The 27143-nt window shown below is 59.0% G+C and overlaps 1 protein-coding gene across 1 annotated transcript in view; it reads left to right on the forward strand.

Moving 5' to 3' along the window:
• The window catches only part of STK10 (serine/threonine kinase 10), a 105526-nt gene that overhangs the window by 20423 nt on the left and 57960 nt on the right, over window positions 1–27143 (forward strand). Inside the window, exons 3-4 of the mRNA XM_079145438.1 lie at window positions 17768–17816; window positions 23478–23627. Coding sequence (XP_079001564.1) covers window positions 17768–17816; window positions 23478–23627 — 199 coding nt within the window. The remainder of the gene's footprint in view (window positions 1–17767; window positions 17817–23477; window positions 23628–27143) is intronic.

A 27143-nucleotide genomic window follows, 5' to 3' on the forward strand; every position in this document is an offset into this window, starting at 1 on the left:
TAATGCGCTGTCTCCCACCTTACTATGTTAGAATGGTTGCAAGCCAGACTTCAGCTCATTTAAAGTTGTGTTCAGAAGATGGATTTTTGTCATAAAGATTACTGTGATCTCTAAATAAACAGGGGATATAATATGTAACTAAGTAAATGTTTAAGATTACAAAAATCATTTTTCTTGGTTCCTAGCTGTTACACAGACTGAATATGTTTTTTGCTCTGTTAATGTCACTTTGTATTTTCCTTGTACACTTTGTAACTGCTGCCAGTTAGTGCTTTGCAGAGGTACTGCTTCTAAAAGTTAATTTGAGATAATAAGCCATCCCCTGCAGGACAGACAGGACCTAAGGCTGACTTACAGCACTAATACTGACCCCAACTGAATGAAAGGGATAACTGTGTAAAATTATAGATGAGGAAGTTAAAACCCATTACTTCAAGACTGGTGGGACTGGCTTGCTGGATATTTAAAACCAATAGTTTGGAGACCAAAGTCCAAAAAGTAAAAGGGTCAAGGAAAAAGCAGCCAACATTTTGACTTTTGCCCTCTAAGGTCAGCCAGGATGCAGAGAATGAGGGGACCCCTCTCTGGGCCCTGCAGCTCTGGCAAGTCACCCAGTCTGCTGATCAGGGAGATGGAGGGGACCCTAGAGGAGAGAAAGCCAACCAGTGCACATTCTGCAAAGAGGAGGGTCATTGGAGCTGGAAATGTCCTTGATGCTTCCAAGAGAAGCCACATATGGTCAGCAGGACCCTGACCCATCCTGGCAGGTGGCACCACTGGTAGAGGAAGCTAAAGGAGCCAGGAGGCTTTGCACACGTCCCCAAGAGTGACCTCTGAGGAATCTCAGCTGACTCTTCAGAGGAGCTGGGAAAAGGGTCAGTTTTGAACAACTTGGTCTTAGACACCTGGCAGGAGAGTGTAGCCTGAGCACAGTCCAACATGGACATTTGAAAGGAAAAGCGATGGTTCTTCTCTATGTAACTTAAGACGTGCACGTGAGTCAACCCTACCAAAAGTGAGCAAAACTGGAGGCTTGAAGGAAGGGCTCTCGTGCAGGAGTGACTAATAATAATGATCACAGAGGATGCTAGAGTCACAAGTTGGTCCTGAGGTAATTTGAGCTGATCTCGTAGACCTTCAGATCTTCCTGACCTCCTGCATTGATAAATCAGTTTTTCAGATACGATTTTGAGTTACTGTCCTCATGGTTTTCAGAGACTGACTGAAATACTAATTGCTTTTGTGCTAATTGTTTACAAAAAAGTAATGCTTTGCTGTCTTCATTGTTAGCTTAGCATGCTCCCTGTCCTACGCATACCTGGTCCAGTCACCTGCCATCTGCCACTGTGGACCTCTGGACTGCTCCAATGCTGAGTGCCCTTAACTGTCCATGCCCTGCCTGATAGAGAACAAGGACTTTGGGTCACTTCCCCCAGCTTTGCCCCCTTTCAGCAGGAAGCAGTTTGGAGATGTCGTGCATTTTCCATAGAGATGGAATGTAGAAATTGGCAGTGGGAAATGCAGAGTGTCCACTTTACGCTCTGGACATAACCCTTGCTGCTCTGCCTCCGAGACTGATTTTTAGATGGACACGTTTCCTTCTCTTCCTCTCTCCCTGCTCCTCCCTAGTCTCTCCCCCTCCCTAATCGCAGGGAAACAGGGTCACCTTTCCTCCCCATCCCAGGCAGTTATCTGCCTTTGAGCCACACCCACCATAGGAACAAAGGATTTTAGACTTTGGGATGGCTCAGAGAATCTCAGAAATAACTCTCTCCCAAGTTAACAAGTGAATTACACCCCAACAGAGAAAACATGGAATACAGCCTTTGAATCACCTCTTTAAAAGCCCCTTGATGGGCAGAATCACAGCCCCTGGGACAGGAGTCCCCTTTGCTAGCAAAGCTATAAAACTTCTTTTTCCTTTTTCTCAAAACCATGTCCACAATATTGAATTGGCACCAGGGACAAGGACTGAGCTTTCAGTAACAGTTGTAGTTTGTATTAGTCTGTTGTCCATTACTATAATGAAATGCCCAAGGCTCGGTACTTTATGAAGAAAAGAGGTTTATTTAGTTCAAGGTCATGGTGTCAGCACTGGATCTCTTCAGTTGAGGATATCATGGCAGGTGACAGTATGCTGGGACTTGCGTCAGAGGGAGAGGTCATGTTGCAAGACAGGAAGCCAGAGAGAAACTGGGGTCAGGAGAGCTATGTTAGCCCCTTCTGAGAGCCGTACCCCAGGGACCCGAGGACCTCTCACCAGTCCCCACCTCCTCTTGACCTCACTCTTCTGGGCTGGGCCTCCATCCAGTGAGCCCCTGGGAGACACTCTCAAACCATAGTGCAGCCCCCAGAGCGCTCTGCTCTGGGGAACAGCAGGTCCTGTGGCTCACCGTGACAGTTTGGCTTCCTCTGTCCCCCGTCACGGCACTTGTCCAGGTGGCTGCTCCTTTCCCACGTGACAGGAGAGAGTGAGGAATCAAGAGGCAGGTGGCTGCCTCCCGGGCTGCTCGGCTAGAAAGTGGCTGAGGAAACGGCAGAGAGGAAGGGTCCTTGCCGGATGGGCTGCCGCACAGGGTCCTGCAGGGGACACCCAGCATCTGCGTCCCTGATGTCCCTCCGGCAGGAGCGCGCTCATCCAGACCCCCGCCTGGGCGGTCCTCACGCTTGCTGCCCGACAGCCCCTGCAAGGTGTGGCGCGCGTCTCGTGGGTTTGGGTCCAGACACCGCGAGGTCAGGGAAGCGGCTCTAGAACCAGGGACGGGAAGAGGGGTGGGTGCTCCTCTCGGCCGGGGCAGAGGCTCTGGAGGCCACGGGTGGAAGGCCCAAGCGCCAGGGGCAGTTTGCCCTTGACCTTTTAAGGCACTGGTTCTCAAAGTGCCGCCCTCAGGACAGCCGCCGTGACGTTGCTGGGACCTGGACAGACGAGCCGATGGTCAGGCCCACCTGGACCTACCGGATCGGAAGCGCTGGGGCGGGACCTGCAGTCCGTGTTGAGGGGCCTCCGCGGAGAGTCTGAGGTTTGGTTGGGTCTGAGCACCCCTGCTCTAGGACAGATACTCAGGTTTAGGGAGAGGCCAGACTCGAGGGGCCAGGATTGAAGCGTCGAGGCCGATCAGGAAGTGGGAAGAGCAGCTGAGGCCAGAAGCCCAAGGGCGTGGTGCGGAACTTCATCTGGTCAGGAGGGGCTTCGGAGGAAGGACGCGTGCATTGGATGTTGCAGGAGGCACGGAGTCCACCAGAGGAATGGAGGAGGGAGGCGGTAGGCAGAGGGACAGTGCACCCCCGTGTGAGGGAGAAGGCCGTGCTTCTGAGGTTCACGGCCAGAGGGCGGCCGGTCCTCAGTGCTGACTTCTCTGTGGTGGTCTCCAGCCCTGGGCCTTGCATGTCCTCCTGGGAGCCAGCTTTCCCTCTGAGTCTCTGGCAGAACCAGGCATGGGCCTCGAGTCTGCTCAGGGACGTGGAGATGAGGACCTGGCCATTGGCTGAGTGTCCCCGGGCACACGTGCACCCTGGCAGCCAGGACAGACTTTCCCCGATGGGGGAGGTTCCTTCACCAAGCCACCCCACATGCAGTTGGACAAAATTAGCTCATTTTGTTCCAGAATGTGTAATCTTAGCAAAATCCTTCTAGCGGCTTCTTCACTTCTGCTTTTAAATATCAAATGGTGCAAGAGGATGGGGGGGAAAAAAGAGAGAAATCCCAAGTGATCTAGACCAGCACTGACCTCGGTAAAGAGGCCGTGGCCAGGCCAGGGCGGGGTGAGGTGGGAGCTGTGCTCATGTTATCCTTGTGGGTACTGGAAACCTCTGGGGGTCTTAAGCAGGGCATGCTGTCCTCCCCCTTGGCCGTCAGTCTGACAAGTCTCTGATTCTCTCCTCCTTTTCCTTGCCTGGTGGTGGAGGAGCTGGGTTCAATTCTGGATTCTGATGCCAAGTGAGATAATCTGTGGGTCTCTATTTCTTTATTTCTAAAATGATATGAATAATGCAACAAAATCTAGCCTGTAGCATCATCGGGAGACTTAAGCGAGACCTGAAGGCTGGGTACAGGCACAGAGTGGCTGCCTGGTCAATGCCATCACTCCTCTCCCCCCTCCCTCTGAATCTTTCTTTCCATTTCCTCTTCTCCCTCAGTTTCCTGCAGCCCCCTGCCTCCTGGCTTCTCGGCCTTGGACCTGATGATCTTTCCTGAGGCTTCGGGGCTTCCTTGTGCTCATGTCTCCCTCACACACTAAGGAAGGGAACGACAGGGCAGGTGAAGTCATGGGTAGAGTGAGGGAGGGCCGTCGGTGGGCTCGGCTGCCCTTGGCCTGCCCGGGAGACCCAGCACAAGCCAAGGTCAAAGATTGCTCTGCCCTCGGGTGTCCTCTGCAGCAAGCGGATCTGCTCCAGAGCCTCCGCTGACCCCTGCAGCCAGGACTTGCCCTCGTCCTCCAAGGCCCCGCAGCCGAGTCCTCCTGGGCGGAACCCGCTGTCCTCTGGCAAAGCTGGGCATCTCAGTGCGTCCAGCAGAGCCCGTGGCAGGGCCTCCCCCTCACCCCTTCATCCCACCCACACCCCAATAGCTCACGTGTTCTTTAGTGTGACTCACTTTCTTTAAATTAAATGCATTTATTTAAAAAGATACCCCCGTATCGCCACCCTACACGGAAAGCAGGACCCATTTGCCATAAATAGAAAAGAAAAGAAGCTAGTTCTGCGGCATCCAAGCCCGACGCCTTGGCCAGCCAAGCCTTGGGCCTGGCCACTGCCCCCCGGGCTTTCCCTCAGCACGGGAGCCCTGGTGGGCATGAGGGGCCCAGACCAGGAGGGCCGCCTCCACCCCTGGGTGCTGGGAGGTGCCCACGCTCAGTCACCTAGGGCCGAGCCAGAGATGCTCTCTCGCAGGGACACTGGGCCAGGCCAGGCCCCATGGGCCAACGGGGTGAGCACTAGGCTCCTCTTGGGAAGAGGTGGTGGGCTCGGGGTTGGCAGGGTGACGGTGGGGCCAGAGAGCCTGCATCTTGGACCCACTCTCCCACCAGGAGGCCGCGGGCTCGCCCCTTGTCAGCGCTCACCTCTGCCATCTGCACCGGCCTTCCCAGCCTTCCCCAGCCTTCCCAGCCGCGGGAGCCTCTTTGGCTGAAATGGCTGCAGGAGTCCTCGTGGGCAACCGGGAAACAGCAGCCCCACCCTGGACTCTCGTCCATACTGAGGTCTTGGCCCCGTGGAGACCTGGGCGGGACGGGGCTTGGTTGCAGGCAGTTCTTGCATCTAGGGGGTTTGGCAGCATCCTGGCCTCTGCCCGTAGGTGCCAGTACCCCCTTCCAACCCCACGTGTCCCTAGATGATGCCCGGTTCCCCTGGGGCAGGTCCCTGGGTGAGGACCCCATCTCGCAGCCTCTCAGGGTCAGGTGGAAGGTGTCCTCCATGCCAGAGGGCGGTGAGCCACAACCCCTTCTGGCTGTGGCCCGATGGCAAACGGAGATCCTCACGTCAGGGGAAGCTGTGAGCCCGTAGTCATTAAAAAAGAGAAGGGGATCTGGGTGCCGTGTCGCACGTCTGCAATCCCAGCAACCTGGGAGGCTGAGGCAGGAGGATGGCGATTTTGAGGCCAGCCTAAGCAAGTTGGTGAGATTGTTTTTCAAACTAAAAAATAAAAAGGACTGGGGATGTGGCTCAGTGCTAGAGTGCCCCTGGATTCAATCCCCAGTACCGAGAAAGAGAGAGAGAGAGAGGCGGGGGGAGAGAGGGAGAGAGGGAGAGAGGGAGGGAGGGAGGGAGAGAGAGGGGGAGAGGGAGAGGGAGAGAGTGGGAGAGGGAGAGGGAAAGGGATCTCCCCGCCGGGCGGGCAAGGACTGCGTCCTGTGTCCTCTGTGACCCGGGAGCTCTGGGGAGGCCCTCGGGGGCTTTCCCCCCTCTGCTGGTTTTGTTCGACCCCTTTATGGGCAATTCTAAATCTGGGGACTTTGCTTGGTCACCCACGTGGCCCAGGGCAGCCCTTCTTGGTGTGGTGGGTCAGGACCCCTTTGACTGGGCTCTGGGGCCTGGCCTTCCGGGGCCCCCTGACCTGGCCAAGCTGCCCTCCCTCCAGTCGGGGTGTGGGGCCCTGCGGTTGGGACAGACACACATGCTACACTTTGCAGGCTCTGTGAGGTGTGCATGGCTCCTGTCCCTTGAGGCAGGTGTATTGTGACCTTATGGCCGTCCCAGCTTACAGACGGGGACCCCAGGTGCAGGAAGGGTATTTGAACTTGGGTGGTTCCTGGCAGGGGCATGGTGTCCATGAGCTGTGTGAACCCTGTAGGGGGCCCCAGTGCAAGGTGCGCAGTCCCTGGGCACTGGGCTCCCCAGGGGCTCAGGAGCAGGCTAGGTCCCAGCAGAGGTGTCCCGGAACAGCAGCCTGGCCTCGCCATCTCCGAGTCAGCAGGAGAACCCACAGGTCTGGCTGGGCTGGAGGGTCTGCAGTGCCAGCCACCTGGGCCACCTGCCCGCATGGCATCTACACCAGGGGATAGGCACATGCCTCTGGTCTGCCCTCCCAGGCCCCTGCCTGGGCCCTGAGGCCAGCGGGCAGCGGATCCCAGTGCTGAGAGCTCGGCTGGCCTCTGCCTTCCTCGTGGCCGCCCTGGCTGACCTCTCATTCCACAGTGGTGACCTCACGCGGCTGGATGCCCTCCCGCTCCCTCGCAGGCGGGGCAGCCCCTGCCCATTCAGCCGCTCGCTCATTCAGATGGAAGCCGTGGGGCACCCAGCCTCCCTGGAGGCTGTGGACTCGCCCGGGCAATCTGCAGTCCCTCTGCCTTCCGGTAGTTTCCCCCACTTTACAGATGAGCAGACCGGGTCTCAGGCTGCTTGCCCCCAGCCATCCTGCTGGTTGGCACCAGGCCCGAGCCGGAGCCCAGGTGTGTCGGCCTCCTAGGTTGGAAGCGCCGACAGCTCGCTCGGGTGCTTTGGCTGCTCAAACTTGTGTCCCTCGATGAAGGGCCAGGGAAGGCTGGGCTGCCATCGGATCTCCCTGGCTGGGCTCAGGCCCGCCCTGCCGTCTTCCTGGCTCCCGGCGCTGACCGGCTTGGCTTCCACCTGCAGTGCCTGCTGCCCCGCGTTGCCGCCCCTCCCTTGGCCGCAATCCCACCTGTCCCTCGGGATCTGCTCTCGTGCTGCCAGACCGTCCCAGATTTTGATTGGAAGTGGCTCCCGCGGCAGCCCTTCCCCTCCCGTCCGTTTCCCTGACCTCCTGGCACCCTCCTGGAGGACCACATCCCTGCCCAAGGGACGGGGCACATCCCTGGCAGAGCCGCCGGTCAGCTGGCCCCAGAGCACCTCTGCAGACACTGACCGCCTCGTCCTCCCAGACCGGAGCGCCGTCTGACCAGAGTCTGAATCCACCCCGATCTTGGCATTGCCTGCAGGGTAGTCAGACTTGAGCTTGGGGACTTTGACCCCGAAGCTGGTGCTCCTGGCTGCTGGGCTGGATGGTCCCTGAGGAGTTGGGCACCCTTGACCCTGAGCGGCCTGGCTTCCTTCCAGAGATGCTTTGGGATGAGGGCATCCCCTGAGCGGAGCGTCCTGCTGAAACGGGTGTGGTGGCTAAGTCGTCCCCACCCCAGGGACTGCTAGGAGACAAGGAATGTGCGGGCAGCCCGAGGCTCCTGCCATGTGTCCGGAATGCCCCTGCCTGCCAGGAGCCCCAAGGTCATCCCTCAGGAAGCCAGATCCCCCCCAGGCTCCCTGTGAATGTGGTGGGCGGGGCGGGGTGGCACCAGGCCCGTGGGTGTGGGCGCCCTGCTCAATGGCCGCATTGTTAGGCTGGAGGTGGGAGGTTCTGGACCTACCTACAGGGACGGGCAGCTGACAGGCCAGCGGCCGCGGTTTTGTGTTGACTTGAGCTTTTTGGAGGCCGCCTCTTGGCCTTCCTTCTGCAGGCCTCTGTCGAGCAACTGGAGGTATCTGTCTCCTGCACTGATGGGGGTCAGGGCCCAGGGGACAGGGTGTCCCGGGCAGGGAGGACAGGGGGCTGACGGCAGCGCCTACCGTGTTTCCCTCAGAAGCGACAGGCCCCGGGGGAGAAGCGGCTGTCCACACTAGACAGACAGACGGACCTCAGTGCATTCCTGGTTGTGAGTGAAGTTTGAAGAAGGCTTGGTGCAGTCCCAGGTATACATCAAGTGCTCAGTAATGGCAGCCATCGTCTGCTGTCACGTGTGGCAGTGGGGCAGGGATGCTGTGCTCTGCCCTGTTTGCTGCCTGGTGTTGGTGACCGTCCTCTGAGTCACCTGATTCCTGGGCTCCTGAGCCTCTGAAGTGTCCACTCAGCCCGTCGACCAACTCCGGTCACGCGGCGGCCCTCTGGCTGCGGGTCCCACCTCGCGCCTGTGCCGAGCGTGCGCAGCCCCTGCACCACAGTCTGTGTGGGGACCTTAGCTCGTAGGCCCAGAGCGTCACAGTGCTCCAGTGGACGCGGGGTGCGGGAGGGTGCCCTGGTGACGTGCGGGCCCTGTGCACTTGTGTTGGGGACTCGAACATCCCGTGGGGTCCCGGCACCCGTCGGACGACGCCTCTAAGTCCCAGCTCTGTACGTGGAAAGTAAGACGGGGCTTCCGCAAACATTGCATCATAAAGTGGCTTCCGTCACTCGAACACTGAGATGTCAGCTTGGCACGTCACCACGTCACCTGGCGGATGCTGAGGCTTCATTCTCCAGGCGGGAGGCCGTGGAGGCCAGGAGGCCCACACTGAGGAGAGCCCCAGGGAGGGGTAGTGGCAGAGCTGGGACCATGATCAGGCCTCCTGGCTGTGCCTGATTTAATTTTAGTTCCAGGAATTGGGTCCACATTTATTTATTAAGCACCTGCTGTATAGCTAATGCAGGGGGTGGCTTCAGGAGAGGCCTGCCCTGCCCATTGTCTCTCGGTGGCCAGGGCTGTGGCAGGGCCGGCTGTAAAAGTCAATGCCTGACCCGCGTGTGGTCCAGGCCTGCCCTTATCTGGGCTGGGACGTCCTGGCTTCCTTATCTCTGGGTGAGCAAGCTCGCTTGGTATGTGGCGCTGCCTCCGGGGCCCACGGGGGCTGGGGCAGAGACAGAGGGGCCCTTTCTCCCGCCACCCCCGCCTGTGACTCAAGCTTTGTGTGGCTTCCTCCCTGAGGCTGGAGGTGGGGCGGGTGGACACTCACTGCATCTCCACCGCCAGGGAGATAAACAGAGCCCAGGGCACCGACGTGGCCCCTGTTCAGGTCCTGGCCCTGCTGCTGACGGTCGTGGACCTTCATCTTTCCGAGCCTCTGTCGTGCTGGGCGTGAGGTGGGAGTGGACCTCCAGCCCCTGCTGATGGGTCTGGTCACGCTCGTGCCCAGTGCGCGGGCAGCGCTGAGCTCCTGGCACACGCTCGTCCTCTCCCACCCTGGCCGTAACCCCCCCGGAACAGGTGTTTCTAGAATACCCACCTCAGAGCGCAGGGAGACCGAGGCCCCGGGGCGGGAGAGCCTTGGACCTGCCCAGCATCTGCCACCAAGGACCCAGCCGAGCGGCCTCCGTGTCTGGCCTGCTGTCTCCCTCCGCCAGGGTGGATGGTGGGAGCCAAGGCGTTTCTGTCTGGTGTGCCCACTGCCGCCCCTTTGCCCCAAGAGTACCGGGCACAGGACGTAGTAGATGCTCAGGAAACAGGCACACAGAAGGATCCGGAGCCCCAGAGGGACGGGGCGGCCGGCGGCTGGGGAGGCACCTGAGCCGCGCGCACCGGGCAATGGGAAGTTACGAGCTTCATCGGAGGAGTTCCGTGGCCTGATTCTGTTTTTTTTGAAGTTTGCCATTTTCCCATACTTCTGTGGGTGCGTTGTGACCGCACAGTGCAGTGGGCTTCGTTGGCGCCGGCTGGTCCCTGCACACAACGCAACCCCGTGACTGGGGCACTACCGCGTCCCAGCATGATGTGGGTATTCACAAGATATCTGCTCAGGATTGAATGGAGTGGGCATGGCCGCCAGGGTCAGAGGGAGTCTGCCTGCAGTCTCGTGGCGGGAGGGCTGCGTCCTGGACCTGCAGATGGAGGGCAGCGGGCTGCGCGGTGCGTCTTGGAGGCGGAACAATAGAACTTGCTGACGGATTGCGTGGTGCTCTCAGACTGCGCTATCCATTCCCCTTCTTCCTTCCTAAGTAATGCTAGAGAATATCAGTTATGTAACGTGTACAGCATAAACGTTATTTGGAGTGACAGTGTGCCTAATTTAAAAAAGAAACAACAAAAAAAGATTTCCTAGCTTCTCTGGCAACTAAGGGCGGCCTGAGGATAGTTTTGGCCAGTGAGATAGCAGAGTGGCATGCTGGACAGCGATTCTGGGGGAGCTCTTCACAAGGGAGTGGAGCCGGGTGTGATGGCGCACACCGGTAACCCCAGTGATGGGGGGGGATTTGGGAGGCTGAAACAGGAGGATCACAAGTTCGAAGCCGGCCTCAGCAATTTAGTGAGGCCCTTACAACTTAATGGGACCCTGTCTCGAAAGTGAAAAATAAAAAGGCCTGGGGATGTAGCTCAGTGGTGAACGTCCCTTGGCTCAACCCCTAGTGCCAAAAAAAAAAAAAGAATAACAGGAAATGGATTCTACTGCCAAGATGATCCCCTTGGGTCAGAGCTTCCCAGCGCTCTGCACAGGCCCAGTCCAAGTTGCGCCTGCCGAGGCCGTGGGTGCTGGGGCGAGGCTCAGCATGGAGGCTGGCCTAGCAAGTGTGGGCCCGGTGGACCCATGCTGGGGGCGGAGCCTGAGAGGTGTCATGAGTGGAGACCCGGCTGGCCCAGGTCAGCTCGCCCGGTCACCACCCCACCTCCAGGGACCCCGAAGGCCTGGAGTGAGACTGGGAGTGAACCCCTGCACCCTAACTTCTCTGTGCGTCACCTGGGAGGGTGGAAGCAGCTGGGCGCGGCCCCTGGGCGGCAGCGTTGGGTCTGAGGGCACGATTGGGTGGAGAAGGGGTTTTGCGTTCGGTGTGGCCAGTCCTGAGCAGTGGCGGGCTGATCCTGGACTCGCTGCCCCAGGGCAGCGGAGGGGTGGCTGGCGGGAAGGCCTGGCCTCTGAGCTGCTGCGGGCGTGGTGCTGGCACATGGTGCACCGGCCACCCGATGCCAGCCATGCAGACGGGGACTGCCTTTTGCTGCTTGTTCCCAGAGGCTGTGACTTTGTCCCTCATGAAGTCACCTGTTCATTGGAAGCTGGCCCCAGAGGCGGTGTGGCCCCGACCCTCTGCTGCCTGACAGCAGCTCAGTGGAGTGAATGCGGCCTGGTCCACAGAGTGTCCTGTTTCCTTTGGCCTCTGGCCAGAGGAGGAGGCCAGCGCTGCAGACTGCTGTCGAGTACCCCCCCCCCCCCCGGGTGCCTCCGGAGTGTTGGAGCCACGGTCACCAGGGAAACGTCCTCCTGGCATTGAGGAGGAGGCCAGGTGTGTGAGGACCTGGCAGCAAGGGCTTCCCTCGCCCTGGCCAGCTGCCCTGTCCCAGCTCGTCAGACCCCTTTCCCTCTTTCTGAAGTACTTACTTTATTGTGGTGAGGCTACTTCACGTGACTCCACCCTCCTAACACATTTTTAAGTGCACCAATACGTTTTTGCTGGCTGCCGGTGTGATGCTGTACGACAGATGTCCAGCTCCTTCTTCCTGCTCAACGGAAATGTCACGTCCATTGAAGAGTCACCCCCTCCCCTCCCCCAGCCCCTGGCAGTCTCGGTGACCCTCTTTGAGGGTCCAGTTTGAACTGGACATTTTAGATACCTCACACAAAGGCAGTCTGCAGAAATTGTCCTTGTGTGTCTGACTTATTTCACTGAACATAGTGTCCTCAATATGTCGTCTCATGTTGCAAAATTTTCTTCTTCTTTTTAATATCTATATTATCTAGTTGTAGATGGACACAATACCTTTATTTTATTTATACGTGGTGCCGAGGATGGAACCCAGTGCCTCAGACATGCTAGGCAAACGCTCTACCACTGAGCCACAGCCCAGCCCAGACTTTTCTTCTTCTTAAGGCTGGATGACTTTTCACTGTATGTAGATGCCACATTTTCTTTGTCCACTTGTCTCTCAGGGGACATGTAGGCTCTTCCCACAGCTTGGCTTTATGAATAGTGCTCAGTGGACCCAGGAGTGCAGATCTCTCTTTGGGGTCCCGACGTCCGTTCTCTTGGATAAATAATCAGATGTGGGATTGCTGGGCCCTGTGTTCCAGTTTCCACTTAAGGACCCTCACAGCTTTCTACAGCTGCTGTGCCATTTCCTAGCAGCAGTGTGCAAGGGGTCCCTGGGGACACTCCCTCACCAACGCTTGATGTCTTAGGTCTTGTTAGTAACAGGCATCCCGACTGGCGGGTGGTGATGTCTCATGGCGGTTTTGACTTGCATTTCCCTGATGGCTGCTGATATTGAGCATCTTCCCATATACCTGTTGGCCATTTGCATGTCTTCTTTGGAAAATGTCTACTCAAGTTCTTAGTCCATTTTTAAAAAATGGAGATACTGTGTTGGTTTGGATAGGCGGAGTCCCAAAGGGCCTCTTACGTTAATTCAGGGGTGAAATGTCAGATCCTGGGAGCCGTGACCTCATCGGTGGATTTTAATCTATTTGATGGGTTAATAATTTGAATGGATTGCTGGGGAGTCACTGTAGGCAGGTGGGCATGGCTGGAGGAAGCAGGTCCTGGGGGACGTGCCTTGGGGGTTCTGTGGTTTGTCCTTGGCCTCCCACCTTCTCTCCTTCTCTGCCTCGCCTTCTGCCATGATGGTCAGCCTCACCTCAGGCCCAGAGCCATGGAGTCAGCCCCCAGGGACTGAGCTGCTGAAAACTCTGAGCTTGAAATAAACTTTTCCCATCTAAGTTGTTCCTGTGAGGTGTCTTGGTCACAGTGACGACAAGCTCACTAACACAGAGATGACCATTATCATTTTGCTGTTGAGTTGTAGGAGATCCTTACATATTTTGGAGACTGGCACGCAATCAGATGCCCGCATTCCTGAGGTTGTCTTTTTGCTCTGTTGTTTACGTTGCTCCACAGAAGCTTCTGGGTTTGATGTCATCCCACTTATTGATTTGGCTTCTGTGGCTTGTGCTTTGGCGTCATGTCCATGAAATCATTGCTGAGACTAGTCATGATGCTTGTCCCTGTTTCCTCTGAGTCTGACAGTTTTAGGGCTTACTTTTGAATCCACTTTGCTTTGAAATTTGTGTGTGGTATAAGGTCGTCCAGCTTCTTTTTCTTGTGGACCACCAGTTTTCCCAACCCCGTTTGTTGAAAAGATCGTTCCTTTCCCTTGGAAGGGTCTTGGCATTCTTGCCCCAAATCACCTGACCACTACGTGAGGGTTGATTTCTGGGCTCGCTATTCTCTTCTGTTGGTCTACATATCTGTCTTTACACCATACTGTGTCTTTATTTCCGTACTGTGTTGATTACTATAGTTTTGTGGTATATTTTGAAATCAGAAAGTGTGACACTTCCAGCTTTGTCCTTGTTTTCCAAGATTGATTTGGCCATAGAAGGCCCCTTGAGATTTCATATAAATTTTAGGATGGATTTTTCTACTTCTATAAAAGATACCATTAGGATTTGATAGGGATTGTACTGAATTTATAGATTAGGGTTTTCTACGTATAAGATCATGTTCTCTATAAACAGATGATTTTGCTTCTTTCTAATTTGGTTGCCTTTTATTTCTTTTTCTTGCCTACTTGCTTTGGCTAGGACTTCTAGTTCTAGTCTAGTGAGATTGACTACTGTTACCTTGCTCCCAATTTTAGAGAAAAAGCTTTCAGTCTTTCACTGTGTGCTTTGTCTTTACAGTGTGGGGGGCTGAACCCAGGGTCTTGTGTGTGCTGGGCAAGTCCTCTACCACTGAGTCTTTTTCTCAATGAGAGGACGTTCCTTTTCTTGCTCCTGATCTTGAGGAAATGTTTCAGTCTTTCACCATGAAGGATGATGTTAGCTTTTGCCAAATGCTTTTTCTGCTCTGGGATGATCATGTTTTGTTTTGTTTTGTTTTTCCTTCATACTGTTGATGTGGTATAGAACATGGATAGGTATTTGAATGTTAAGCCATCCTTGGATTCCTGGTGTAAATCCCACTTAGTAGTGCTGCGTGTGATTTGCTGGTATTTTGTGGAGTATTCTTGAATCCCGTGCAATGCTCCACCCTTCCCACTGTCTGTTTTTCCATGTTACCCTTCCTCTCCTTGTGCTGTGCTCTGCCTTCCAGGTCCTTGCCCTTTAAAAACCCAGCCTGGATGCCTCCTCCTCCAGAAAGCTGTCCATGGTAGCTGCTGGCTGCTCACAGTTTGTGCAGGCACTGGTAGCAGTCACTGTGTGCCTGTACCACCCCATCCGCATCCTCCTCTGCTGGTGCCTTGGACAGGGGCCTGTCTGGTTCCTCCTGGGTCCTCAGCACCCAGGTGTGTCACAGACTAGGAGCTCAGACAGTGCTTACTGATTGATAAATACTGCTTTGTGGGCCGTGCTTTGCCTAGCAGTGTGGGGGTCCTGGGGGACAGGCAGTTGATGCTTGTTGATGCATTAAACTGATCACAAACCTCCATTCTCCAGGCCCTGAGGAAACCCTGTGCCCCACAATCAGACACATGGATTGAATGAAGTGTGTAAAATATATAAAAGTGCAGACCTGCAGTCTTCCTGTGAGTGCAAATGCTTGGTTCTCTTTTCTAAGCACGCATATTTAGTCCCTTCCTGAGGCATTGAGAGTCTTATTGTATTTGCAGGTATTACTATCACTGTTGTAGTCCCTCTCCATGTGGGGGGACTGGTGCAGGATCCCACGGATACCCAGACCCACAGATGCTCAAGATCGTTATATAAAACGACCCCGAATTTGCATAGAACCTATGCCCCTCTCCCGGGTGCCTTAAATCCTCTCTAGCTTACCTGGAACACCTAATACCAGGTCAGCGCTGGGTGAGCAGTTGTTACGCTGCATCGCCAGGGATTGAGGACGAGAAAGAGCTCTTTACGTGTTTAGTACAGGTGCATTTTTTCCCTGAGATTTTTTTTCCTTTTTAATCAGAAATTGGTTGATTCATGGCAGCAGAATCCATAGACAAGGAGGGCCAACTACTTCATTTATTATATTGAGATTATTGTCCTGCCCATTAAATCCCGTGTGTTTCTGTGGAAACCCTGATGAGGGCATAGCACTAGCTACTGACTGTTGAAGGTCGAAGACCCACGTGCTGCAAGGCCTGAGAATCAAACCAGAGCTGAGGAAGCGTACTTTGCCTGAGCTTCCCAGCAGCCTAGGCAAAAATAAGAAAAGGGAAGCAGGTTCTCAGAAAGCGCCAGCTTTCCTGGAAAGGCTGGGGCCTGGGGACCATGGGTAAGGCTGTTGTGCAAGGGACAGTGTCACTGAAAGATGCAGGACTGCCTGGGTTTGGCCCCTTCTCATACTGACTGTCCTCGCCGCCGACGGTGTGTTGACAGGTTATAGTTCTGAGAGGCGTGTTGGCCTGAGAGACAGGGTCTCCGTGTGAGCGTGCCTGTGAGTTTGTTTGCTAGAGACCCAGCGGGGGTGCGTTGCAGGCGCGGCCTCCATGCTGTGCTTTCCTGGTGGGACTCTCGCTTACCTGGAGGCAGAGATCAGCGCGTTTTGCAGTTGAGGAAACTGAGTCTCAGGGGGATTGACTTATCCGAGGTCACCCTGTCCGTTCAGTGACGCTCTGGGAGCTGAGCCTGTCTCTTCCGATTCCTATTGGTGACTGTGTCAGAGAAGGACGGCGTGTCTGTCCCTGCTGTGTGCCACCACACACCAGGACTGGGTCTGTGGACGTGTGGGCGCCACCTTGCCCGATCCTGCCCAGGCTCCTGAGCTGGGTCTGGGACGAGCTCCAGCGGGTGCAGTCGGGGGACCGGCACGCGGACCGTTGTTCCTGTCTGGGCAAGAGGAGAGAGGCCAGCGCTCACGGAGATTCAAAAGGCCAATCGGAAACCAGCGGGAAGGCAAAGGACCCCTCTGAGCACAGGATGGATCCCAGGGCAGAGGGGAGTCCCAGCCCCAGGTGGCCAGCGCCCAGCAAGCCCAGAGGAGCCTCTGCTCCCCTGAGGGTGAGGCCCCATCCGTCCTGCCCGGCAGTGCCTGGCCACTTAGTGTCCCCGCATGGTGCTGCGTGGTGCTCTTTTCTGCGGCTGCCTCTCTCGGCTGCTGTGTTTCGTGGGCTGAGAAATCACTCCAAGCAGCATGACCTGCTGTGCTGGGAGAGGTTCCGGCTGGGCCCAGGTCCCTTCTCCTCCCTGACCCCCGGCTCGGAAGCCTGGCTGGGGAAGGGAGTGGGCGACCCCGGGACCAGGCGCCTCTGCTCGCATGTGTGGGTTGGCAACGCTGCATCTGGTGGCTTCTGTTAAGGGTGGCAGGTCACTGTCAGGTTGAGAGAGGTCACGGGGAAGCTGAGATCAGCCCTGTCGTGGAAGGCCAGGCAGGACCAGTGGGCTCGCAGCCCTGAGAGGCCACTGCGTCCTCCCTGGTGGGCACCTGCAGCTCTCGGCCCCAGCACACAGCAGTCCACAGACCTGGTATGCTGGCAGGCGGGGGCTGGCCTGCTACTCCTGAAACCCGGCACCTCGTCCCCTGGCCCTGCCTCAAGCCCCTGCTGGACCTCCCAGCATAGCCAGCGGCCGCCCTTGAAAGCAGCAGCCTCAGCCTCCTGCGGCTGAGGGGACGGGCTGGAGGGACAGGTCCCTAGCCCAAGCCCCCAGCCCGCCAGGCCTAGGTCTCCCCATGCCCAGGTACTTACTGTCGGGCAGCCTCTGGAAGGCCAGCCACATGCTAGAGCCCAGCCCCCCAGAGTCCTGTGGCCACTCCTGCTCCTCCATGGAGGCCCCTGGAGTCCCGGCCACTCCCTGCTCCTCTTGGAGGCCCCCAGAGGGGAGTCCTGGCCACTCCTCCCTCCCCGGCTGCAGGGCTGGCCTGGGTCCAGCCGGGTCACGGCTGAGGGTTGCTTTCCGGTTTAGAGGGTGGGCCTCCCGACCGCCGGGCAGGCTCTGCCTCGGCTGAGCTGAGCGGCAGGACTGGGGGCTGGGGCAGGAGGTGACTGTGGGGCGTCTTGGAGTCCGTGATGCTGTGCCCCGTGGAAGGAAGAGGAAGCATCTCTGCCCTCGGGAATTGGAGCACCTTAGGAGACTGAGCATGGATGGGGGGAGGGGCCTGTGTCCCTGGGATTGTCCCTCCCTGTCCCCTGCTCTAGGCTGGGAGCCCCACTGTCCTCCAGGGCCCTGCCCAGCACAGTGGCGTGTGATAGGGGGAATGAATGCGCAGCCTGGTCTGGGAGACTGCTCTCTCCGGGGCCTGGCACTACAGTCCCTGGCCTCAGTCAGGCCTGTCCCTTTCCAGACCCTGGTTTCTCCATCCGAGCTGAGCCGCGAGGCCTGTCTCTGACTTCCCGGGTCGGCGCGGGCTGGGGCTGCACAGGTGGAGAGGGACGAGGGTCAGCTGCTGGGCTCGGGGGGACCAGGCTGCCAGGTGAGGGCCAGGGCAGGCGTCCTCGAGTCCTTGCCTGGGAACATAGGAGAGGTGTGATGGGAGGGTTCCAGCGGGGCGGGGCGGGGGGCACAGGTCTGGCTGGAAGAGCCGTCTGAAGCTTTGGGTTTCCATGGCAGCTTTGGTTTTCTTTTTCTGAAAGTGGAGCCCCCTGGGAGGGTGGGGGGCAGGTGGGTGGGGGAGGCTGTGCGCCTCAGCTCTGCGGGGCTGGGCCCCCTGGGAGGCGAGACGCCTGCTCACCGTTGTCCTGCCCTGTGCTTTCCGCAGATCATGATCGAGTTCTGCCCTGGGGGAGCCGTGGACGCCATCATGCTAGGTAAGTGGCCCTGGGCCGGGGCAGTGCCTGCAGGGACAGGAGGGTCCACCCGAGTCCTGCTGGGGCTCCTGTGTGGTTGTCACTCAGACTGATGCGCTTCTCTGCTTCGTCCCCTTGACAAGCTGGGGCTTCTTGGAGAACATCATGGGCTTCATTGGAAGACTAGCCCTTCCCCTGCACAAACCCCGTGTCCACACCGGTCACGCACCCTCCCCGGCTCTCTCGGCTGCCAGGCGGGTGTGACGCCTCCTTCTCCCCCCACACAGCACTCTCGGGAGTGACAATGAGGCTCCCAACAGGGGTTCCTTGAGAGTAGGAGGTCCACCGTCTGAGCCCACGTTCTGCTGCTGTAACAGAATGCCCGAGACTGGATAACTTACAAAGAACAGAGGTCTGTTTCCTCAGGGCTCTAGAGGCTGGAAGACCAAGAGCTTGACGCAGCATCTGGCAAGGGCCTCTTTGGGTATCACTGTGGTGGCAGGTGGAAGGCCAAGAAGCGTGTGTGAGAGAGCAAGAGAGAAGGGCCCTGAACCCTCATTAGGAGCCCACCCCTGTGATGACCCACCCACCCCACGACAGTGAGAGCAGCACCGTCCAGAGGCCCCCCCAGCACTGTTGCCTCGGATCACATTCCCAGTGACAGACTCGGGGGACACGCTCGACTGGCAGTGCCCACCCATTTGTAAATGCTTGCCAGGTCTTGAGGTCCCTGGCAGCTTGAGTGATATCAGCAGCCATAGCAATATTGGTCATAACCATCGCCTGTGTGCAGTGCATAACAAAACTGCCCGAGGCCGGGTCCTTTATAAAGAAAAGAGGTTTCTTGAGCTCACAGTTTTGGGCTCTGGTGGGGGCCCTCTGGAGGCTGGGGTCACAGTGGGGGATTGTGTGTGGCACAGGAAGCCAGAAAGCCCGGGGACGGCCTCGCTCTTCTCACGACTCGCTCTCGCAAGAACGCACCCTCTGAAGGTGGAGCCCCTCCTGCCGCCCCATGAGGTCCCACCCCCGAACGTGACCTGTGGGCTGAGCCTGCCCTGCGTTACCTCCGGGGACACTCAGACCACCCACCCGAGAGCGGTCACTGTGCCGTGGTGGTGCGTGGCTTTCTCCAGTGTTGTCCTCTGAGGTCCTGGTGTGGGATCGGAGGGACGAGACCGGCGGCAGCAAGAGGTTGAGGAGCTGGCCATGTCACACAGCAGAGCTGTGAGGTCACCGGGCCTGGGGGCCCTCGCTCCCAACCGCTGCCCACCCCCGCATCCCCTGCTCTCCCCGCCTCCAGGCAGGGAGCCTGCAGTGGCCGGGGCTCGGGGCTCGGTGCCCGGAGGGCACATGGCCGGCCCGGGATCCCAGGTGACTCGGGAGAGGGGAGGTCCTCCCGCCTTGGCCACTTTTCCTGCCGGGCGGCTCTTGTGAGCCTCTCGCACTTACTGCAGGATGTCCTTCCTCATCCGGAGGTGGCATGCGCTGGATCCAGGCCTGGGTGCTGGACCCAGTGGCCGCTCAGCCACTGTCCGTCACTGCAGCACGTACCTGAGGCCGTCGATTTATGAAGGACAGGTTCCCCGTGGCCACTACTCACGCTGGTCCACGGTCAGGCTTGTGGCGGGGCCGGGCACCATGGAGGGAGCAGACAGATCAGGACCATCCCCTGTGGTGGAGAGAGACCAGGGTCCCTCGCTCCCTCCGAGGACACCCAGGACCCGGGGCCTCATGCCGCACACTGGCACCAGGCTCTGCCCAGCCCAGAGCCCCTGGGCAGGCAGATGAGGGCACAAGGACAGGACAGTGCCGAGCGGCCACTGGGCATACCCTCTCAGCAGACGCAGCCTGCAAGGAGCGCTGGGCTCAGGGGGGAGTCCAACAGAATAACATGATAGTGTGAGCTGAGACTTGCTAGGTCAAAAGGAGCCAAAATTATCCAAACTGGTCCAGAGGAGAAAATGGTGGGGTGTGGGAGGAAGTGTTCATTTGTACACATAACTGGGAATCTCAATGCCAGCTTCAGGCACAGCTTGCTCTAGGAGTTTTCTAGGAGTTTCTAGGAGTTTCTAGGTAGACATAGGACACGGCTTCTGCCTCCAACTCAGCCCACTTCCCCTGCTGGTTTCTGCTCGTGGTGACAAGATGGTCGTGGGAGATCCAGCCATCATGTCCGAATCCTAAGCAGCAGGATGGAGGAAAGAGGGTGCAGTCTCCCCCGGCCACCTGCCCCCTGACTCTCTGGAAAGAGATTTACTGAAGCCCCGTGTGACACCTCCATTTGCATCTCATTGGCATGAGACTGACAGCTGGAGGGAGGTGGGGAGGGGTTTTAGGTGGACCGCTTTGTCCTGGTCCTGGGGAGAGTTGGGAGCGGGAGCCAGCTCTGCCCACCCGTCCCCTGTGTGGTACAGCCATCGGGCTGGCCATGGCGGAGGCGCTGAGCTGGGCCCCGGGCAGGCTGGCCCTGGCTTTGCCTCAGCCCTGGTGGCTCAGGCATGGCGGTTCTCCTTGGCGGCGGCAGCCACTGGAGGTGAATCACCCCAACATTCCTAGAGACGAGGTGTGGGAAGAGGGGCTCCCACGTCCTGGGCTCTGCTGTGAAGGGCCTTGTGCCACCAGCACCCGCCTGGGGCTTCCTGCCCAGGGTCCCTCTGGCCTGGGCGCTGAGAGCTGCAGGCTGGGCTCAGGGCCAGGGGCTGAGGGCCCATCAGGCTGTGCGTCTAGCTGGGGGCACTGGGTGGCTCTTTGTGAGATGGGAGACTGTTCAGATTGGAAAGGACGTGGCTGGCCACACCGGGCCAGCCGAGCACGTTGGGCTGTCAGCCCTGGCGAGGGGAAGGGCCAGGGTGGGATGTGCAGTCAGGGACACCTGGACTGCCTGCGTGCTGTGACCTCGTCCTTTAGTAAGCAGAAGGTAGTCACGCGGCTGTGCAATTAAAAGCTATTCTTACAGATTTATTGGACTCAAAAGTCCTTGTAGTGTTTGAGTCCAGCTTTATGATGTTCTAGACCAAGGCCCAGGAAGAGGGCCAACAAACAGAGCCAGGCCTGCCGAGGGCCCGGGGAGCAGGAGAAGTTGATTCAGCGGGAGATCCGGGGGTGCGGGAAGTGTTCCGCATCAGGATCGTGATGGGGTTGTGTGATGTAGAGTTTGTCAAGATCCACAGGGCTGTGCACCCACCTAAAATCGAATGCACCATATGCAGGTAATACCGAATAAGCTACCCCACCCAGCCCCCTGGTTACCTTGAAGACTGGATGGAATGAGGCACTAGACTCTTAGCCTCGTACCTGTTGTGTTTTAAGGGCTCAAAAAATGGTGGCAAAGCCAGTCATCCCAGCAACTCAGGAGGCTGAGGCAGGAGGATCCCAAGTTTGAGGCCAGCCTCAACAACTTAGCGAGTACCTCAGAAACTTGGTGAGACCCTATCTCAAACTACAAAAGGAAAAAGGGCTGGGGGTGTACGTGGTAGTAAGGAGCCCACTGCAGGCATTGCACCTCAGACTCGCCAGAACCAGCAGACCTTCTTCCTGCTCCAAGGACCTGGTAGCTGTCCCTGGTGCCCTGGTGCTCACTGCCCTCCTGTGCTATGGGCCGGGAGACCGGCTGGGAGGGCCGGGTGACTTACCAGAACCCAGAGGCCACGCGGCTGGCGAGAGGCAGCGCCTGGCGTGGCTGGGCCGTGTGCTCTGGCCCGTGTGGCTCTGGGTCTGGCCCTGGCTGGTCACAGAGCTTAAAGACAAGGGGGCAGTTTGTGGGCGCAGAGGGGACCCTGCCAGGGACCCCCCTCTGCTCGTGGTCCCCCGGAGCAGGGCAGCTGGCTGTGTGTCTACTCTGACCACTCCTGAGGGACCTGGCAGGGAGAGCTGAGCTCTATGGATTCCTGGCCACCAGGAGGGACCAGCAGGGCAGTGTTGGCCAGGGCGGCTTCAGAGCAGATGACCAGCTGTGGATCCTGCCACTGGCCTGAGCACGGGGGTCTGCGGCCAGTCGTCACCATGGTCGTGGGGACGTCCTCGAGCTTTCTCCCCACCACTGCCTCACTTAGCCCCTCCTCTGTCCCCTCCCTCTGTCCGTGGAGCCCGGCATCCCTCCTGGCCTCCACCTTGGCCTGCTGGCTTCGGCGAGGACCCTGGCTGAGCCGCGGTTCTCCGCTGCTCTGGAGGGAATCCCTCTTTTCCCTTTTGTGCCTGAGCTACCAGGGATTGAACCCGCCCGCCCACACGCTCGGCAGGCTCTCTGCCCCTGAGCCTTTTTTATTTCTTATTTCGAGATAGAGTCTTAAGCTGCTGAGGGTCTTGCTAAGTTGCCCAGGCTGGCCTTGAACTTGCCATCCTCCTGCCTCAGCCTCCCGAGTTGCTGGGGTTATAGGCGCCTACTACCACCCTCAGCCGCTGGAGAGAATTTACAGACATGCAGAAGTCAGGTTGCCTGTCCGCCCCGCTCAGAGCCTCGCATTGGTTGCCTCCTGTATTTCAGATTTCACGCAGCCTCCAAGGCACAGGCCACAAGCTCCTGCCAGATCAGACTCTGGCCGCCACCTGCTTCCTGTCCACCCTCCCCTCCAGCTGCCCCAGGGCCTTTGCACAGGCCGCTCTTCTTTCTAGGAGTGCTCTTCTTACTCCCCACCTGTGGGCCCATTTGTCCTTCGAACCTCAGAGAAATAAGGGTTCCTGCCGTCTCCAAGCCGAGTTGCATGTAGTGTGTGTGTGTGTGTGTGTGTGTGTGTGTGTGTGTCTGACTGCATGCAGAAGGCCCTTGGTGAGAACCCACTGGCCTCTGCAGCCCTTCACTGTCCTCACCTCCTGATGCCACCGACAGCCAGTGAAGTTTTTCACACCAGGGCCTGTGGCCTCCAGGCCTCACTTCTGCTGTCCCTTGACCTGCAATGCCCGCCGCTCCTCTGTTCTCAAATGCTACTCTTCCCTCAGGACGCAGTGTGGCCGCCTCTCCTCTAGCCTCCCGATTCCCTATGGGGACGTGGGACGACCCCACGTCCCCATACCTGCTCTGCTCCAGGCACTGCTGGCTGTTCCCGTGTCCCTCTCTGCAACCCCGTCCCAAGAGCAGAGCCTGACCCAGAATAGGTGCTGGCTTGGTGCTGTGGCGTAGGCGTGTCCCCACGAACCCCAGATTCTTGGCACCTGGAGGTGGCTTGGGAGTGACGAGGTCGTGAGGTGGGGCCCCGGAGGGCCCTGGGGGCGAGCGCACGTGCCCTCTCCCGCGGTGCCCGCCACGTCCAGACGCAGCAGCAGACCCTGCTGGCCGCCAGCGCCCTGCCTCGGCCTCCTCGGCCCCCCGAGCCCCGGCCCCAGACGCGCTCTCTTGTTATCATTACTGGTCTTGCGACGTCAGGAAAGGCTGGGGTCTGCTGCTCTCAGTCGGGTTGCTTGTGGGACCCGAGCTCTGGAGCCGGACGCTCCGTTTGCATCTCAGCTCTGAGTCTCCTCGCGCCCCTGACCTTGAGCCAGTGACCGAGTCCTGTGTCCTCCCTGTGACGCGGCACGACAGTCCTGCCTGCCCATGGGCTCATTGTCGGGGACAAAGTGGCCACTGGGAGTCATGCCGACAGCCAGGCCACAGCCAGGGCTCGGTGCACTGGCGGCCTTGTGCCTGGTGTGCCTGGCCTTCAGTTGCCGTGGCGAGACTTGCTGAGTGACCGTCTCCTCTGTCCCCAGAGCTGGAGCGAGGCCTCACCGAGCCTCAGATCCAGGTGGTCTGCCGCCAGATGCTGGAAGCCCTCAGCTTCCTGCACAGCAAGAGGATCATCCACCGCGACCTGAAGGCGGGCAACGTGCTTGTGACCCTCGAGGGAGACATCCGGCTGGGTAAGGCGGCGGGGGCGGGGCCGAGGGGCGGGGCCGGGGCGGGGGCGGGGCCGGGGCGGGAACGTGGGCTTGGTGAGGGTGGGGCCTCATGGCCTCCAGGATATGGACAGGCCCTCCCTCTGCAGCCCTGGACCACAGGATGGGTCCCGACCCCGTCTGCTCCTTCTAACCTAGTGGCTCTCAGCAGGGTGCCCTTGCCCTGGTCACCCTGGGCAGTGTCTGGAGATTAATTCGAGGGGGTGCATCAGGTGGATGGGGGCCAGGGCTGCTACCAAGCAGTCTTGGGCGCACAGGAGAAGCCGCAGCAGAGCCGTGTCCCACCCGACATGCCGGCCGTGCCAAGGAGGGACGCTCTGGGCTGTCCTTCGCCCTTCCAGACTGAACTGGCGTGGGAGAGGGTGGGAGGTGGCCCTGGGTCCCGTCCAAGCTGGGGGATGGCAGGGTGGCAGCCATGTGCACGGGCTCTCATAGCCACAGGGGACTGGCTCTGGGACCCCCAGGGATGCCAGAGTCCCGAGGCGCCAGCCTTGTACACAGAAGGGTGTGGGGCTTGCGTGGATCCGGCCCACCCTCCTGGGCCCTTTGAGGCGGCTCTGGAGCGCTCATGACCCCTGCAGCGCAATGGCCACCTGGTCGATGGCTGGGGAGTGCGGGCTGCGTTCCTCCAGAGCCTTTCCCACCTCCCATGGGTATAATCCACAACTGCCACCTGTCGCCGTCCAGCCCGGAGACATGTACTTTGAACTCTGCTGATCCTGACTCTGCCTTGCCAAATAACATGTCTGTAATGCTACAAATTTTATCATTTGATGAAGACTTTTGCTTATTTTGCAACATCCACACAGCACATGAGGGTTTAAAAGAAGATGCTTGCTGGGTGCGGCGGCCACACCTGTGATCCCAGCAGCTGGGGAGGCTGAGGCAGGAGGACCCCGAGCTCCAAGCCAGCCTCAGCAGCAGCGAGGTGCTCAGCAACTCAGTGAGACCCTGTCTCTAAATAAAACACAGACGGGGTTGGGGAGGTGGCTCAGGGGTCAAGTGCCCAAGTTCAATCCCTGGTGCCAAAAAAAGAAAAGAAAGAAAGTGCTAGAGAGTCTCCAGCCTTATCCAGAGATGTCCACCCCGTGCTGGCCCTGGTCGCCATCCCAGATGCTGGCAGGCATCTGGGGGCGGAATGGTGGGCCCTGGGGGACGGGACAGCCCAGAGCTGGTCTGTCCTTTCCTGTCACTTTCTCCATGTCTCTGAGGTCACAGCTCACCTGCCCTGCACCCGCTCAGCCCTCCTCCACCTCAGAAGCCACCCTGTTCTCCTCCAGTGGTTGCTCCGTGTCTTTAAGGAGCCCCGGGGGCAGCAAGGAGGGTGGGCACACGCAGTCCATCAGAGATGCCCCCTGCGGTGGCTGTGACGTCAGGGGGCAGGGACCTGGCCCCGAGATGGAGCTGGCCAGGACAGGGTGGGGACAGAGTATAGGGAGAGGGGCCCGCTGCCTGGTGGGTCGGGGCTCAGAGGAGCTGGCGGGTGAAGATGGCCGCGTGTTGGCCGGCAGACAAGGCTGAGCGGGTGGCCAGGGGAGCAGAGAGGGTGCAGGTGGAGCCCCGGGGGATCTGCAAGAGCTTCACAGGACAGTCGCTGCCCTTCCGGGCTCACGAAGCACACGCCAGGTGGCAGGCCTGGCCCAGGCTCACATGGCCTGTCAGTGCGCCCCCTGCGGGTGCTTGTGTCCAGCCAAGCGGTGCCCTGGCTCCTTGTACAGGAGACGTGGCAGGGTCTGGGCCTTGGCACCACCCAGCTGCCAGAGGACCTCCTGCTGCCAGGGTGGGTGGAGTGGCCGGGGAGGGGCTGGATGGAGGGCAGTGGGCCGGGTCGCGCCACGGGCCCTGGCGAATTCAGGAGGTGCCTGCAGCTCGCCCAGCGAAGGAGCAGAGCATGGAACACCAGGCTCCGGCCCAGGGGTGGCGGCCGGCGAGCGCAGGGAAGCCCATGGAGGGGGTGCGGGCCCACAGGCGCCAGCCGAGACCCCCATGGGGTCCTACTTCCTGTGCCACTGCCCTGCGCACTGCCCCAGACACCCCGAATCTGGAGGCACTGACGCCTGAGCAGACTCCCGAATCCCGCTCAGACCAGGGAACCCAAGTGTGCGAGTCAGAACCAGCTGGCTGACGGCTGGGACAGCCAGGAAGCAGCGAAGGAGGAAGGAGAGTCCAGGGAGAGTCCAGGTGTTTGCAGTTGTGCTGGGCCCTGGGCGTGCTCTGGGTCCTGCTGACCAGGACTTCCTGCTAGCATGCAGCCTGCTGTGGCAGCAGGGCAGGCCTGGGAGGCCAGGTGTGGCCTGCTGGCCTCTGGGGCCTCCACCACTACCCCCATCTTCCCTATGAACTAGATATGTGTGAGCCACGGTCAGCAGCTCTGTCCCCAGCAGGTGCTGTGCCTCTCTGCAGAGTGGCTGAGCCGTGGAGCAGGGAGCCAGGCTCAGACAAGCCCCTCTCAGGTTCTGCTGAAACACGCTCAGCCTCTCTGGTCTCAGTTCTTCCGTGTGTACACTGGGCACAGCAGCAGAGCCCCCTCACAGGGTGTGACAGTGGGTACAGCTGCAGAGTCCATCACTGGCGGCTGGCTCCCAGGCTCACCTCTCTCCTACTGGGCACTTCGCTCCTTCCTTGGGGTGAATAGTTACCTCTGCTTGGATTCCAGACTTCCTCTCAGGTCATGTGGTAGTGGCCAGGCGAAGCGCAAGCTCGGGCTCCTGGCTGGTGGGAGCCCTGCTGGGTTGGCCAGAGGGGACCCTTCATGCAGGGAGAGGCAGGGGAGGCCAGTGGCCCCGACACCCAGAGAGCGTGGGGCGTGGACTGGGACGACCGAGCTCTGTCTTCCTGGAACTGCCGCTTGGCGTTGGGAGGCCTTGGGAGGCCACCTCGCCTTACTGGGCCTCGGTTTCCTCCAGCTCTGAGTGCTGTAGTGGTCACTGCTGTGGACGCGCTGTGACGACTTGGTGGGCCAGCACATCCGAGAGACCCAGCGAATGAGGCTTCCCTCCTGGGCTGAGGGACATCCCAGAACCGCTGCTCTCGGACAGCGTGTCCATCTCAGAACCGTGTCCTCTGCCCACGCGCTGCGTCTGCGCATGGGAGGCGGTTGCAGGGGCCCTTTCAGGTTGCAGGCCGAGCTCTCGACCAGCTCAAAGTCCTAGTGCCCAGCTCCAGCCTGGAACGCAGTAGGCGCTCCCTGGTGAAGAGGCTCGTCCAGCATGCGCTGTGGTTGTCCGGTCTGTGTCCCTCAGGGTCCTAACTCCCCGGGGCCAGCCAGAGCCAGAGCCGGTCACCTGCCTCTCCCCGCCGTCCCCCTAGGCCGGCATCCCTGTCCTGCTGCAGTGGGCCCGGCCCTGGTTCTCTCCTTGTACAGGAGAGCCGGGAGGGGTATGTGCCCAGACCCCCTGGATACCTGGACCCGGACAGCCCAAACCCTACGTGCCCCATACGTACATACCTGGGATTTATAAACCAGGTATAGTAAGAGAT

The sequence above is a fragment of the Sciurus vulgaris genome (genome assembly GCF_902686455.1).
Source record: "Sciurus vulgaris genome assembly, chromosome: 6".
NCBI classification, from domain to species: Eukaryota; Metazoa; Chordata; class Mammalia; order Rodentia; family Sciuridae; genus Sciurus; species Sciurus vulgaris.